Genomic DNA, 17,500 nt, shown 5'->3' with positions numbered 1-17,500 from the left:
CTAGCTCTTGCAGTTAACTTAACTTAACTTAATGAATGAATGAATGATAACCCACCCTTTGAAGAATATAACAAATTAGATAAAAAATTAGTGAAAGAGTTGCAATAGTGCCTCCTGAGCAGATTTATTTTGTTTCATTTATTTTCATAATTTATTTTTACACATTTTACATGTTCCCCTCTCTCAGAAGTTTGGGAACCACTGCCCTACTGGAACATTAAAGTTTCATGTGACCTGGATGGGCCAGGTTGTACTTTAGCACCCTCGAGTGGCAGCGAGAGGTAACTGTCTTAGTTTTGCAAACCTCAACACCCTCAAAACACGGGTGCTTGGGATCATAGGCTTTCTCTGGAGGGAGCGCTCGCTGATGTTCAGGAAACAGTTTTGTATTCCGCTGTTAATTTGTTCTCTCTTGGGAGCTCAACTTTGTCATTTAGATCCATAAGAATCAAAGATTGTTACATTAAAATCGTACTTATACTGCGGCTTCAGATCCCTTTGTTTCTCAGGAGCCGCTACACCAAAACACAAGACAGCTGTTGTACTGAGTGAGTTTGTTTTGCTTCACAGCTGTAGCCAAAGAGTGTTTATTTGCTGAATCACACACCATAGGTTACTGTCCAATATCTGTGAAGACTGTAAAGCTCTGTGTGTGTGTGTGCACGCACGCGCACACACACGCACACGCACACGCACACGCACACACACACACACACACACACACACACACACACACACACACACACACACACACACACACACACACACACACACACCTCTCTCTCTCTTCTCCCTCCACCCCCACAGTGGGCTGACAGCCGCCTATTTCCCCAGGGAGAGCTAGAGGTAAAGCTATAGGAGGGGGACGGGAGGAGAGGAGAGGTAAACCTATAGGAGGGGGAGGAGAGGAGAGGAGAGGTAAACCTATAGGAGGGGGAGGAGAGGAGAGGAGAGGTAAACCTATAGGAGGGGGAGGGAAGGAGAGGAGAGGTAAACCTATAGGAGGGGGAGGAGAGGAGAGGTAAACCTATAGGAGGGGGACGGGAGGAGAGGAGAGGTAAACCTATAGGAGGGGGACGGGAGGAGAGGAGAGGTAAACCTATAGGAGGGGGAGGGAAGGAGAGGAGAGGTAAACCTATTCACCTTATTCACCACGCCCACTTTTTCTCTCTTCCGCGTTCAACGCAAACGTATTTGTTCTTCCGGTTCAGTGCTAGTTGCCTTCTGTGGCTAATATTAGCCACTAGTTAGTTATGTTATATGGCAGTAAAATGCCACTGAATGACCAAATTGATATAACTTTTAACCATTTCGAGTAACACTGTTTCCATACGGATCACCAGCGTTAGTTTGTTGTTTATAAAGTGGCTATATTCATAACGTTTCTATCTCGGATGCGTTATTTCGAATCGCACATAGGTTACGCTAAAACGCACATAGGTTACGCCTCGAATCGCACGCAACCTATGTGGGTTTCAGGACGCAACAGCCTCGACTCCACTAACGTCATCTTAAGAGCACAATATTCCTGGAATGCAAGTTTAACTAAACAGTTACATGTCCTCTGCATTCTACATAAAATTAAGATATTACGGGTTGTTTTATTTTGTATGTTACATACGTATTGGCCAAGATATGTTAGTTTATGGGGGAGTAATTTTGCCACTTTAGGAGCGGAGTGTGCGCGGCCATTTTGCCTGCGGGGTTTTTGGCAAGTCAAAACGGAAATACTATTACGAAATGACGTAATGCGGAAGCGTCCATGTGTGGGCAAAGAATAAGGTGAATAGGAGGGGGAGGAGAGGAGAGGAGAGGTAACCCTAAAAGGAAGGGGAGGAGAGGAGAGGAGAAGAAGCGAGAGAGCAGTGAGTGGACCAAACAAGATGCTGTGGTAATAAGGGGGTTTTGATGCTGGTGGGCTCACAAGGAGGTGGGTTTAAAAGCAAGATATCCAGAGAGAAAGTCCAAGAAACAGCTTATTAAATTAGAGGATGGGGGGTTGGTGAACGGAGGGGTGGGATAAATGATAATAGAATTGGAGGGGGAGAGAGAGAGAGAGAGAGAGTGTGAGAGATTATCATTACTGCTGGGGGTGTAGAGAGAGAGGGGTGGGGGTGGACAGAAGGAGAATTGTATTATAGGTGGGAGGCTGCAGAGAGAGTGAGACATTATAGGGTTGGGATGGGGTGAGGTGGAGATGAAAAAGGAGAGATAAAGAAAGAGAGAAATAAAGATGGGTAGAGCAGAAACAGAGAGGATGATGGAGAAACAGAGTGGTACAAATGGAGGACGACAGACTGAAAGAGAGAAAGACGGTGTGGAAGATACAGCGCTTCCCAACCTTTTCCCACTCATGGCCCACTTGGAAATCTCTAAAATGATCGTGGCCCATAAAATACACAGGCCAAATAATGGCTTCTGCCAGCACTTCTCATTTTGATGATGAAAGGAGCTGTCCATCAGCACTAGACATAAATCAGAATTTAATGAGAGGGGCGGTCTGCAATTATTATTAATTAATATTAATAAATCATTGATTACACATTATAGTATCATCCAACGATGGAGAAATGCTCTCATAATAATACTAATAATACTAATACTACTACTACTACTACTACTACTACTACTACTACTACTACTACTACTACTACTAATAATAATAATAATAATAATTAAACCAGTGGGGAACTTCTACTTGTATTAGGGTTATTGTTTATTGTAGCAGCACCTGTGGACAAAAGCGGTACTGTTCACGCGGCCGGAACGAAGACTGCATTTCCTGAACACCGAGGCAGGGCTTCTCCTCCCCTGCTGTTTTATTTAGCGCACAAGGCCGTGTGTCCATCTAGCGTCTTTTTCCGACCGTTAAACGCTGGAAATACGCTGGGGAGCTCAGCTTACAATATGCAAGGAAGCAGTCGAAAAGTAACGTTAGTTCAGTGTGGTAGCTAGCTTGATAGCTGACAGCTAACATTAGCTAACAACACACATACAGTGATTTAGCTCAACACTCACCAGAAATATTAAGTGTCTAGCCAATCTGCTCCCACAATTGTGGGCCTTTCTGTCTCTGTTGCGATAGTTTCTCCATATGATTAAGTTGCCAGAAAAGGAGCACCCGACACCAGCGTCTTTCTGAAAAGTAAAAATATTTTCAGCTGGAAGCGCTGGGAGTCGGGCGCACAAAAACGCCGGAGCGCTCTGAAAATAGACGCTGGGCGCAGCGTACTTTCTCTAGACGTCCGTGTGCGCCCGCATACGCTCTCCCCCCATTGGAAACAACTGAAAAAAGACGCCAGGGCTCATGAAAAGATGCTAGGTCGACAGAGGCCCTAAGGCTGGCGTCACCGGCCGGAACAAAAAATACGACCAGTTTCACACGGACATTACACGTGACGGACGCTCTGCCCGGTCAGCACAACAGGCTTTTAGAACAACAATATAGAAATTGCCGATCTTCTTGACGATGGTTTCATCACAGCTGAGTGCTAAACCCATGGCTTGTGCTGTAAACCCAGGGCTGGTGCTGTAAACCCAGGGCTGGTGCTGTAAACCCAGGGCTGGTGCTGTAAACCCAGGGCTGGTGCTGTAAACCCAGGGCTGCTGCTGTAAACCCAGGGCTGCTGCTGCATATTTGAGCCATGGGATGTTTGGTGGCGAACAACGACAGAAAGAGAGAGTGATATGAGAGGAGAGAGGAGAGAAGATGCTCGAGAGAGAGAGAGAGAGAGAGAGAGAGAGAGAGAGAGAGAGAGAGAGAGAGAGAGAGAGAGAGAGAGAGAGAGAGAGAGAGAGAGAGAGAGAGAGAGAGAGAGAGAACTGGGCCTGACATTGTTATTTGCAAACAGCTGAGTCCACAATACACACGCACATGCGCGCGCGCACACACACACACACACACACACACATGCATGCATGAAGGTACACACAACACACATCATGTATGTGTGTGTGTGTGTGTGTGTGTGTGTGTGTGTGTGTGTGTGTGTGTGTGTGTGTTATTGTGGACTGAGCTGTTTGTAAATCGTAGAGGTGTTTGTTCTAGAGGTTTAGAGGTTGGCTGTACCTTTGACCACAGCCTAGAGGAAGCCTTTCTGACCAAGATGCTGAAATATCAACAACTGGAGTAGGCCTCACAGCTGGGCTACAGGTATAAACTTTTAGTTTTCATATTTGGCAGCCCAGCGCATGTCCATAAGCTGGTTGTGAGAGACCTTCAGATGGCTGGTCTCCCTAAGAGAAGGGCCAAACAGTTAGCAAGGTATTGTTCAGTATCTGCTATTATTGGTAGCCGCTCAATATGGAGGAGGCGCTGCTTTTTGTACCCATGAAGTGGATACTGACCGTTCTCTTTACACCTGCATCATGTGTGTTTGCAACACTTTTGTAACTGACTGACTCCTAATATCTGACTGCATTAATAATAGTGTTATAATTAGGTCACACCTGGTAGAGCGCGTACCAAAAATACTTCGTCCAGTAATTCACAACCTTAGGGTCGCGACCAAGCGCGTCGATTTGGGTGGGGTTGATGGGGTCTGGACCCTACCAACATTTCAGGGTGTCCAATTGTCCCTACCAACTTTTAAGCAACCTTATTTGCATTATCTTTGGAGTGCAGTTATATAGGTCATTTAGATTGTCTTCCCATATTTTGCAAGGATAGAATTGACCCGACCATTATTGAGTGAAATTAGTTTGCAATATGTTCAAAGTTACATTTACCCCTGTTTTTCACAACTGAATGGGCCAGTCCATTCAGGACTGGCCCAACTCCCGTTTGATTGGCTCATTTGGCTGATGACCAAACAAACGCCCACCCACACACAGTTTTCCGGGTTATAGAAATCACGCGCAGCAGACAGACCCTCCTGTTAGCGATAAATCTGGAGACTTTTTCTGACATGGGATTAACATTACCAGCAAGCAGCAGTGACGCAGCAGTGCAGTAGTGCAAGCAGCAGCAAGCAGGTAAGTCCCGCTAGCATCGATGCTAATTTAGCAAAGTACAGCGCGCAGCTGAAGCACATGGCTATAATATGGACGTTAACGTCCATATTAAGTAGCCATGTGCTTGCGCGATGACAACAGTGTATTGGCGATGTCAAATGGTGGCAATTGACATCTGACTGAAGATCGTGCAACTCTTAGGAGGAAGAAATGTAGGATGTATGATGTGTGGGATTCAGTGGCAATTTTTTCTTTCCAAACCGGCTGTTTGTGAAAGAACATGATTAGATGGCTAAACCTCCAGTTTGTGTTTGTTAGTTACAATTATGCTGACAGGAGAGCTGAGCAGGTGGTGACATGAAAGTTATTGAGAAAAGGAGAAGATACTGAATAATGACATCACAACAGTATAATCCTAATGTTGATTTAAAATGAGATATTCGTCTAAATATGGCTAAAAAAGGGATCATGTCTATGTTCCCCGGGTTCTATGTTCCCCGGGTTCTATATTCCCCGTTTTTCACTAACCCTAAACCTAACCTCCCCCAGACCCTAACCCAAAACCTAACCTCTCCCACCCCCCACGCCTAAACCTAACCTCCCCCAGACCCTAACCCAAAACCTAACCTCTCCCAGGGAACATAGCGGGGAACATAGGACCCTATTTGGGAAAAGCGGGGAACATAGGACCCGGGGAACATAGGGATGACCCCCTAAAAAAGGTAAAACAAAAACCTCAAATTTTTTTCGGCACCGAAACACCCTCCCCTCATGCCGTCCTCGACCCTACCAACTTTGACACCAAAACGACGCCCTTGGTCACGACCCTAAGTGGGGTCGCCTGGAATTCAAATAGGGCTGCCTGATTTATTTTTATTATTATTATTTTTTTATCACACACAATTTAAAACTACCAAAGATGATTAGGGTCACTTGCGATTTTTGTTTTGTTTTGTTCTGAGTTGAAAGTGAAAATGATCATCTCTAAGATTTCAGTTTTGTTCTCTAGGGTGACACCTATGTGGATGAGTTGTAATTGCACGTGAGATCCAAACAGTGTCAATGGGCCATAGCCTCAATCACCATTGTGTTAATTCACTATCACATAGATAGTGCATTTTGAATGAATATGTTTGAGATTATAACTTTAAATCAGGATTCTGAGTTTAATGTCAGAATAAAAAATACGTACGATTTCTGAGATAAAAGTCTGAATTCTGAGGTGAAAAAAGAAGCATACTGTTACATGTGACATCACTGACAATGTCACTGATGATGTCACTGATGATATGATGTACTGGAATTTGAATGCCTTGGGTCCCTAGATTTTTGTGATCGGTCAAAATCGGGTCACAAGCCAAAAAAGGTTGGGAACCCCTGGCTTAGTCCTTCATGTGGCCGACCCGGGTTTGAATCCGACCCGTGGTCCTTTGCAGCATGTCATCCCCCCTCTCTCTCTCCACTGTCCTGTCTGATAAAGTTCCTGCAGTCTAACTGTCCTGTCTAATAAAGTTCCTGCAGTCTAACTGTCCTGTCTAATAAAGGCAAAAAATGCCCCAAAAGATGTGTTGTAATTATGTGGACATAAATCAATAATTTAAATGTGTGAATGCGTGACTCACCAAACACATTTTCTGTATCGTCCAGCGTGGCAGACATGACTCAGCGGTTACTGCTGAGAGAAAGAGAGAGAGAGAGAGAGAGAGAGAGAGAGAGATGAATGTAAAACCTGAAATATGACACCCAATGACACATTTGACTCAACTGCACTTTGTGGATATGAGTGATGAGATTTGTTCCATGAGGCGACTCTTGATGTAATACGACATGGAAAACATGGACATTTATATGTGGCTTGTGCCTCAAGACTTGACTGTCTTTGGACTCTAGCAGAGTTGGTCTTGGCAGACTTGGTTTGGGTTTCTGCAGGAGGTGGAGCTCTTTCCTCTGTCTGTTCAGCCATCCAGGCTGACTGCTCACTATCACTGCTTCTTCATTCTCTCCTCATCTTCCTCATCTTCTATTCCTGTTCACTTTCTCCTCCTCTCTCCTCTCCTCTTCCATCCATCCAATACTCGTCTCTCCTCTCCTCCGGCCCAGTGGCGTGCCTGACCAAGTTGGTGCCCTAGGCAAGATTTTTGCTGGTGCCCCCCAAAGAAAATATAATACAAATTATATCGCAGCTAATTCCACCACTGCAGTGCAGTCTCAGAATTGCCCTTCCCCAGTGGCGCTGGAAGTACAGTACTTTTAGGTAGGGGGTGCTGTAAGGAAGGGACCCTCGGTGCTGCCCGCCAGGGCAGCGCCGTAGAAAATTTGACGTTTTTTGGACTTTCATCCATATTTAGAAGAATATTTAATTTTAAATTAACATTAGGATTATACTGTTGTGATGTCATTATTCAGTATCCTCTCCTTTTCTCACTCACTTTCATGTAAGCACCTGTCGTTTTACACTACAACAGACAGCAACACAGGCATAAACACTGAACTTATTATTATTATGGAAAACCAGAATATGATGAAAATCAAACACTTTTGAAGAGAGAGCGTATGAAATAAGATTAGAGCTGGGAAGCACAAACTGTTTTTTAATGCATTTTGTTGGTGGTATAAGCACAAGACAGCCAAATCCAACAATTTCGAAAATCCCATTTCTTGCCGCCAGGGGGTGCTGCAGCACCCTCAGCACCCACCTTCCAGCTCCCTTGGGCTTCCCCCACTCTGGGAAAAAGCTCCGAGCAGGTAGAAGGGGGCGCGGCCAGCGCAGGGGGTGGGGTGGTATGGATTAGGGACCGTGGTGAAAGTGCTGCAGCCCAGGCAGCCAGAAAGCCAGAATTAGAAAAATGATTTCACTATTATTTAAAGACTTAAGACGTTGTTGTGCTTATTTTTGGTCTACTATTGTGAAATGATAGTAGCCCTATTATCATGAAAAAGTATTTGTAAAAAAAAAAAAAAAAAAAAAAAAAAACCCTCTCTGGCCCCCAATGGCTCAAGCGCCCCTAGCATTTGCCTAGTTCGCCTAATGGACGGCACGCCACTGCTCCAGTCTTCACTCTCCACCATCATCCTCTCAAACTGCTAAGAACCTCGGGCTGCTCTGAACAACCAGCTGTTCAGCTCTGCCTGCATCGCAGCCCCTGCCCGCTCCTGTAGGTTCTCCCTGTACAACAGGTTTCTCACGAGGGAAGCGACACAACTCCTGATCCAGACACTTCCCATCTCCCACCTGGACTACTGCAATGTTCTTCTGCATGTATACCTGCGTGCTTCTGCCATCCGACCGTTACAGCTCATTCAAAATGTTGCTGCCCGTCTGGTGTTGAACCAACCTAAATTCTCTCACGTCGCTCCTCTCTTCCGGGACCTTTACTGGCTTCTCATCTTGGCATGCATCAAATTCAAGACACTGGTAGTGGCCTACAGGGCAGTACACCACACTGCTCCTCTGTATCTACAATCTATGGTCAGGTTCCAAACCTCTCCCCCTCCGCTGCTCCACCAGAGCAGGTCACCTCGCCCCTCCATGGCTACGTGGGCTCAGAAGTTGCTCATCCCGCTCACGACTCTTCTCGTCTCTGACGCCACAACAGTGGAACGAGTTCCCCCTCTTCTGTCAGAACGGGCCAATCACTGCCCACCTTTCGGTGGAGACTAAAAATACACATCTTCAGGCTACACCTGGACCCTTCTTGATCTAACTGTCATTCTGAAAAATCCTTCCCCATTACAAATAACTCTCCTGCACTCCTGTCCCTCTCCTGCTCTCTCCATCCTCCTCATCTCCTCTTGCTGTCACATGTCCTCTTCCCTTCCTCCTCCTCCATGCTTCTGCAGTATCTCAGCCTCTCTGAGGGCATGACCTCTGAGAAGCCCCATTAAGAATTCACTAGAAAGCACAACAGAGAACTCTCTCTCTTTCTCTCTCTCTGTGTCTCACACACACACACACACACACACACACACACACACACACACACACACACACACACACACACACACACACACACACACACACACACACACACACACACACACAGGTGCTCTATAAAGGTGGTGTGTCCTCAGGCGTGGGGTCATGAGGGAGACGAAAGGCTCAGCTGATGCTGCTCAACACTGCTGACCCACTTCAGTCACAGAGAGACAGAGGAGAGAGGGATGAGAGGAGAGGAGAGAGAGATGAGAGGAGGAAAGAGAGGAGAGGAGAGGAGGAGAGAGAGATGAGAGGAGGAGAGAGAGAGGAGACAGAGTGGAGGGGATATTAGAGGAGAGATGAGAGGAGGAAAGAGAGGAGAGGAGAGGAGAGGAGAGGAGAGGAGAGGAGAGGAGAGGAGAGGAGAGGAGAGGAGAGGAGAGGAGAGGAGAGAGAGTGGAGGAGAGGAGAGAGAGTGGAGGAGAGGATCCATTTACAGAATAGCAGCAGTTGCTTACCGAGGTGTGTCTGTGTGGACAGTGCATCCTGAGGCTAAGCATCATGTCTTTCTTATCTCCTGCTGCACCTCCAGCCTGCTGGCTGCTTATCAACCACACCCCCTGACCTGCTTCGAGGCATAGCTGCTTTACTCTGAGTCACACTGACTCAGATAGATGCCTTCTCTATGCCCCAGTGTGTACTGTGAATGTAGGCTAGCATCACGAAGTCACACTAACTCAGATAGATGCCTTCTCTATGCCCCAGTGTGCAGTGTGAATGTAGGATAGCATCACAAAGTCACACTAACTCAGATAGATGCCTTCTCTATGCCCCAGTGTGCAGTGTGAATGTAGGATAGCATCAAGAAGCAGCTCAGCTCCTCTCAAAAGAAATGAAATGCACTGTGTAGCTTCTCCAACAGCCCAGATATGTTGAAGCTCAACATTTGTCAACCAAAGCTTCACTGCATAATGTTTCACCCAAAGCTTCACTACATAATGTTTCAACCAAAGCTTCACTACATAATGTTTCAACCAAAGCTTCACTACATAATGTTTCAACCAAAGCTTCACTACATAATGTTTCAACCAAAGCTTCACTACATAATGTTTCAACCAAAGCTTCACTACATAATGTTTCAACCAAAGCTTCACTACATAATGTTTCAACCAAAGCTTCACTACATGTTTCAACCAAAGCCTCACTGCATAATGTTTCACCCAAAGCTTCACTACATAATGTTTCAACCAAAGCTTCACTACATAATGTTTCAACCAAAGCTTCACTACATAATGTTTCAACCAAAGCTTCACTACATAATGTTTCAACCAAAGCTTCACTACATAATGTTTCAACCAAAGCTTCACTACATAATGTTTCAACCAAAGCTTCACTACATAATGTTTCAACCAAAGCTTCACTACATAATGTTTCAACCAAAGCTTCACTACATAATGTTTCAACCAAAGCTTCACTACATAATGTTTCAACCAAAGCTTCACTACATAATGTTTCACCCAAAGCTTCACTACATAATGTTTCAACCAAAGCTTCACTACATAATGTTTCAACCAAAGCTCCACTACATAATGTTTCAACCAAAGCTTCACTACATAATGTTTCAACCAAAGCTTCACTACATAATGTTTCAACCAAAGCTTCACTACATAATGTTTCAACCAAAGCTTCACTACATAATGTTTCAACCAAAGCTTCACTACATAATGTTTCAACCAAAGCTTCACTACATAATGTTTCAACCAAAGCTTCACTACATAATGTTTCAACCAAAGCTTCACTACATAATGTTTCAACCAAAGCTTCACTACATAATGTTTCAACCAAAGCTTCACTACATAATGTTTCACCCAAAGCTTCACTACATAATGTTTCAACCAAAGCTTCACTACATAATGTTTCAACCAAAGCTCCACTACATAATGTTTCAACCAAAGCTTCACTACATAATGTTTCAACCAAAGCTTCACTACATAATGTTTCAACCAAAGCTTCACTACATAATGTTTCAACCAAAGCTCCACTACATAATGTTTCAACCAAAGCTTCACTACATAATGTTTCACCCAAAGCTTCACTGCATAATGTTTCAACCAAAGCTTCACTACATAATGTTTCAACCAAAGCTTCACTACATAATGTTTCAACCAAAGCTTCACTACATAATGTTTCAACCAAAGCTTCACTACATAATGTTTCAACCAAAGCTTCACTACATAATGTTTCAACCAAAGCTCCACTACATAATGTTTCAACCAAAGCTTCACTACATAATGTTTCACCCAAAGCTTCACTGCATAATGTTTCAACCAAAGCTTCACTGCATAATGTTTCAACCAAAGCTTCACTACATAATGTTTCAACCAAAGCTTCACTACATAATGTTTCAACCAAAGCTTCACTACATAATGTTTCACCCAAAGCTTCACTACATAATGTTTCAACCAAAGCTTCACTACATAATGTTTCAACCAAAGCTTCACTACATAATGTTTCAACCAAAGCTTCACTGCATAATGTTTCAACCAAAGCTTCACTGCATAATGTTTCAACCAAAGCTGCATTGCATAATGTTTCAACCAAAGCTTCACTACATAAGGTTTCAACCAAAGCTTCACTACATAATGTTTCACCCAAAGCTTCACTACATAATGTTTCAACCAAAGCTTCACTACATAATGTTTCAACCAAAGCTTCACTGCATAATGTTTCAACCAAAGCTGCATTGCATAATGTTTCAACCAAAGCTTCACTACATAATGTTTCAACCAAAGCTTCACTACATAATGTTTCAACCAAAGCTTCACTACATAATGTTTCAACCAAAGCTTCACTGCATAATGTTTCAACCAAAGCTTCACTACATAATGCTTCACTGCATAATGTTTCAACCAAAGCTTCACTACATAATGTTTTAACCAAAGCTTCACTACATAATGTTTCAACCAAAGCTTCACTGCATAATGTTTCAACCAAAGCTTCACTGCATAATGTTTCAACCAAAGCTTCACTACATAATGTTTCAACCAAAGCTTCACTACATAATGTTTCAACCAAAGCTTCACTACATAATGTTTCAACCAAAGCTTCACTACATAATGTTTCAACCAAAGCTTCACTACATAATGTTTCAACCAAAGCTTCACTGCATAATGTTTCAACCAAAGCTTCACTACATAATGTTTCAACCAAAGCTTCACTACATAATGTTTCAACCAAAGCTTCACTACATAATGTTTCAACCAAAGCTTCACTACATAATGTTTCAACCAAAGCTTCACTACATAATGTTTCAACCAAAGCTTCACTACATAATGTTTCAACCAAAGCCTCACTACATAATGTTTCAACCAAAGCTTCACTACATAATGTTTCAACCAAAGCCTCACTACATAATGTTTCAACCAAAGCTTCACTACATAATGTTTCAACCAAAGCCTCACTACATAATGTTTCAACCAAAGCTTCACTACATAATGTTTCACCCAAAGCTTCACTACATAATGTTTCAAACAAAGCTTCACTACATAATGTTTCAACCAAAGCTTCACTGCATAATGTTTCAACCAAAGCTGCATTGCATAATGTTTCAACCAAAGCTTCACTACATAATGTTTCAACCAAAGCTTCACTACATAATGTTTCAACCAAAGCTTCACTACATAATGTTTCAACCAAAGCTTCACTACATAATGTTTCAACCAAAGCTTCACTACATAATGTTTCAACCAAAGCTTCACTACATAATGTTTCAACCAAAGCTTCACTACATAATGTTTCAACCAAAGCTTCACTACATAATGTTTCAACCAAAGCTTCACTGCATAATGTTTCAACCAAAGCTTCACTGCATAATGTTTCAACCAAAGCTGCATTGCATAATGTTTCAACCAAAGCTTCACTACATAATGTTTCAACCAAAGCTTCACTACATAATGTTTCAACCAAAGCTTCACTACATAATGTTTCAACCAAAGCTTCACTACATAATGTTTCAACCAAAGCTTCACTACATAATGTTTCAACCAAAGCCTCACTACATAATGTTTCAACCAAAGCTTCACTGCATAATGTTTCAACCAAAGCTGCATTGCATAATGTTTCAACCAAAGCCTCACTGCATAATGTTTCAACCAAAGCTTCACTACATAATGTTTCAACCAAAGCTTCACTACATAATGTTTCAACCAAAGCTTCACTACATAATGTTTCAACCAAAGCTTCACTACATAATGTTTCAACCAAAGCTTCACTACATAATGTTTCAACCAAGCTTCACTACATAATGTTTCAACCAAAGCTTCACTACATAATGTTTCAACCAAAGCTTCACTACATAATGTTTCAACCAAAGCTTCACTGCATAATGTTTCAACCAAAGCTGCATTGCATAATGTTTCAACCAAAGCCTCACTGCATAATGTTTCAACCAAAGCTTCACTACATAATGTTTCAACCAAAGCTTCACTACATAATGTTTCAACCAAAGCTTCACTACATAATGTTTCAACCAAAGCTTCACTACATAATGTTTCAACCAAAGCTTCACTGCATAATGTTTCAACCAAAGCTGCATTGCATAATGTTTCAACCAAAGCTTCACTACATAATGTTTCAACCAAAGCTTCACTACATAATGTTTCAACCAAAGCTTCACTACATAATGTTTCAACCAAAGCTTCACTGCATAATGTTTCAACCAAAGCTGCATTGCATAATGTTTCAACCAAAGCTTCACTACATAATGTTTCAACCAAAGCTTCACTACATAATGTTTCAACCAAAGCTTCACTACATAATGTTTCAACCAAAGCTTCACTACATAATGTTTCAACCAAAGCTTCACTACATAATGTTTCAACCAAAGCTCACTACATAATGTTTCAACCAAAGCTTCACTACATAATGTTTCAACCAAAGCTTCACTACATAATGTTTCAACCAAAGCTTCACTACATAATGTTTCAACCAAAGCTTCACTACATAATGTTTCAACCAAAGCTTCACTACATAATGTTTCAACCAAAGCTTCACTACATAATGTTTCAACCAAAGCTTCACTACATAATGTTTCAACCAAAGCTTCACTACATAATGTTTCAACCAAAGCTTCACTACATAATGTTTCAACCAAAGCTTCACTACATAATGTTTCAACCAAAGCTTCACTACATAATGTTTCAACCAAAGCTTCACTACATAATGTTTCAACCAAAGCTTCACTACATAATGTTTCAACCAAAGCTTCACTACATAATGTTTCAACCAAAGCTTCACTACATAATGTTTCAACCAAAGCTTCACTACATAATGTTTCAACCAAAGCTTCACTACATAATGTTTCAACCAAAGCTTCACTACATAATGTTTCAACCAAAGCTTCACTACATAATGTTTCAACAAAGCTTCACTACATAATGTTTCAACCAAAGCTTCACTACATAATGTTTCAACCAAAGCTTCACTACATAATGTTTCAACCAAAGCTTCACTACATGTTTCAACAAGCTTCACTCATAATGTTTCAACCAAAGCTTCACTACATAATGTTTCAACCAAAGCTTCACTACATAATGTTTCAACCAAAGCTTCACTACATAATGTTTCAACCAAAGCTTCACTACATAATGTTTCAACCAAAGCTTCACTACATAATGTTTCAACCAAAGCTTCACTAGCATAATGTTTCAACCAAAGCCTTCACTACATAATGTTTCAACCAAGCTTCACTACATAATGTTTCAACCAAAGCTTCACTACATAATGTTTCAACCAAAGCTTCACTACATAATGTTTCAACCAAAGCTTCACTACATAATGTTTCAACCAAAGCTTCACTACATAATGTTTCAACCAAAGCTTCACTACATAATGTTTCAACAAAGCTTCACTACATAATGTTTCAACCAAAGCTTCACTACATAATGTTTTCAACCAAAGCTTCACTACATAATGTTTCAACCAAAGCCTCACTACATAATGTTTCAACCAAAGCTTCACTACATAATGTTTCAACCAAAGCTTCACTGCATAATGTTTCAACCAAAGCTTCACTGCATAATGTTTCAACCAAAGCTCTCACTGACATAATGTTTCAACCAAAGCTTCACTACATAATGTTTCAACCAAAGCTTCACTACATAATGTTTCAACCAAAGCTTCACTACATAATGTTTCAACCAAAGCTTCACTACATAATGTTTCAACCAAAGCTTCACTACATAATGTTTCAACCAAAGCTTCACTACATAATGTTTCAACCAAAGCTTCACTACATAATGTTTCAACCAAAGCTTCACTACATAATGTTTCAACCAAAGCTTCACTACATAATGTTTCAACCAAAGCTTCACTACATAATGTTTCAACCAAAGCTTCACTACATAATGTTTCAACCAAAGCTTCACTACATAATGTTTCACCCAAAGCTTCACTACATAATGTTTCAACCAAAGCTTCACTACATAATGTTTCAACCAAAGCTCCACTACATAATGTTTCAACCAAAGCTTCACTACATAATGTTTCAACCAAAGCTTCACTACATAATGTTTCAACCAAAGCTTCACTACATAATGTTTCAACCAAAGCTTCACTACATAATGTTTCAACCAAAGCTCCACTACATAATGTTTCAACCAAACTTCCACTAATCATAACCAAGTTGTGTTAGTTGCCCAAGTTGTTTTATTTGTGTGATAATTTCAAAATAAATTAGGAAACGCGACACGTTTGCAAATAACCACCATTTGTTGAAATGTTGATATGCAACATTTTGGTTGACACACATTAAGATTCAATGTATCAAATATTAAAGGATAATTATGTTTTTTTACTTTTTAAATATACTTTATTAAATTATTCAATCAGGGGTTACATTTACAGTAAATACATTGTATAAACAGTAGAAAGCAATAATTATCAAAAATAAGAAGTCTGTTAGAAGGTGAGCAGGTGCCAGGGTGTGGGTCTCTTTGTTCTGATGTCGTGTTCTTATGTTTTTTTACACGCCGGGCCTTACTTCCAGCTTAAAATATGATGTTTTACTCACCCAGATAACTTTCGTTTCATTCGGATCCCCACAGAACATATTCAGCTCAGAGTAGAGTCCTGGAACAGGCGATAACGGGCGAAAACGGGGCATGCATAATGCACTCTGTAAACAACATATTTTCTGTCATGCTGCGGTTCATTATGGTTGTTATATAATATAGAGAACATGAATTAGCGATGTAACGAACCTCCGTGCTGCCGACAGCCTGCTCTGTTTGCTGTCCGAGTGTCCGTCACATTGATAGCAGCTCCTCACCCTCCCTCCTTGTGTAATCCAGACATTATTCCAGACCAGCTCAAATAAATACACGCGACCATTGAATTCATCGTCCATAATCTCGAGATCAGATATCAGCCAGCGGTGTCTATCTAGCATGCTACAGATCTACTGCTCTGAGCTCTGAAATCTGCCTTGCAGGGCAGAGTTCGAACTCAGAGCAGTCGATCTACAGATCGAGCTCAGAGCAGTGTAGATCGACTGCTGGCAGGATATAACATAATATATACAGCAGCTGAGAGCTGGTATTGTTATCACTGAGTTGGGGCAGGATAGCTTGAGGTCTTGCATCAGTGTTTGATCTGGGCCTACTGTCGTGCTGTCCTATCATCTCCAAACATCACCTGTTCCACAACATCTCTGCTACATCTGCACTAGTCTCTCTTCTACATTCTGTGAATGCATCATAATACAGTCTGTACTTCAAAGGTGGGACATCCACTCGTATTCCTCCAATCACCTGCCTTTAGGCGGGACATCCGGCACATCCCCCTATCATCGCTCATTATTTTCCCTGAGTCTCCCTTTCTGCTTTGACCAAGTTTTCCCTGCTTGAAGTACAGCCAAAGCCTCTGTTTAGCTGCACTGTCTGTCTACACCACAGCACGCTTGCAGCTCCAAGCTCTCAGACAGCCAGCAATTCATCCATTTAACTTAGAGGAGGAGAGGAGAGGAGAGGAGAGGAGAGGAGAGGAGAGGAGGAGGAGAGGAGAGGAGAGGAGAGCAGAGGAGAGGAGGAGGAGAGCAGAGCAGAGGAGAGGAGGAGGAGAGGAGAGGAGAAGAGAGGAGAGCAGAGGAGAGGAGAGGAGAGGAGAGGAGGGGAGAGGAGAGGAGAGGAGAGCAGAGGAGAGGAGAGGAGAGGAGGAGGAGAGGAGGAGGAGAGGAGAGGAGGAGGAGAGGAGAGGAGGAGGAGAGGAGAGGCGAGGAGAGGAGAGCAGAGGAGAGGAGGAGGAGAGGAGAGGAGAGCAGAGGAGAGGAGGAGGAGAGCAGAGCAGAGGAGAGGAGGAGGAGAGGAGAGGAGAGCAGAGGAGAGGAGAGGAGAGGAGAGGCAGAGGAGAGGAGGAGGAGAGGAGGAGAGGAGGAGGAGAGGAGGAGGAGAGGAGAGGAGAGGAGGAGGAGAGGAGAGGAGAGGCGAGGCGAGGAGAGGAGAGGAGAGGAGAGGAGAGGAGAGGAGAGGAGAGGAGAGGAGAGGAGAGGAGAGGAGAGGAGAGGAGGAGGAGGAATGGAGAGGGAGAAGGGAAGGGTAAAAGAAAGAATAGAACAGGATTAGAGAGTAGGATTGG

The 17,500-nt window shown here is 42.5% G+C and overlaps 1 protein-coding gene across 1 annotated transcript in view; it reads right to left on the bottom strand.

Moving 5' to 3' along the window:
• The window catches only part of samd14 (sterile alpha motif domain containing 14), a gene marked incomplete at both ends in the record, with an annotated part of 33,349 nt that extends 26,737 nt beyond the window's left edge, over positions 1-6,612 (bottom strand). Inside the window, one exon of the mRNA XM_083649776.1 lies at positions 6,576-6,612. Coding sequence (XP_083505902.1) covers positions 6,576-6,612 — 37 coding nt within the window. The remainder of the gene's footprint in view (positions 1-6,575) is intronic.
• Between the last annotated feature and the right edge of the window lie 10,888 nt (positions 6,613-17,500).

This window comes from Poromitra crassiceps (genome assembly GCF_964638095.1).
Source record: "Poromitra crassiceps genome assembly, chromosome: 13".
Lineage (NCBI taxonomy): Eukaryota > Metazoa > Chordata > Actinopteri > Beryciformes > Melamphaidae > Poromitra > Poromitra crassiceps.
The sequence above is the reverse complement of the archived record's forward strand: the minus strand, read 5'-3'. Positions and strand labels throughout refer to the sequence as shown.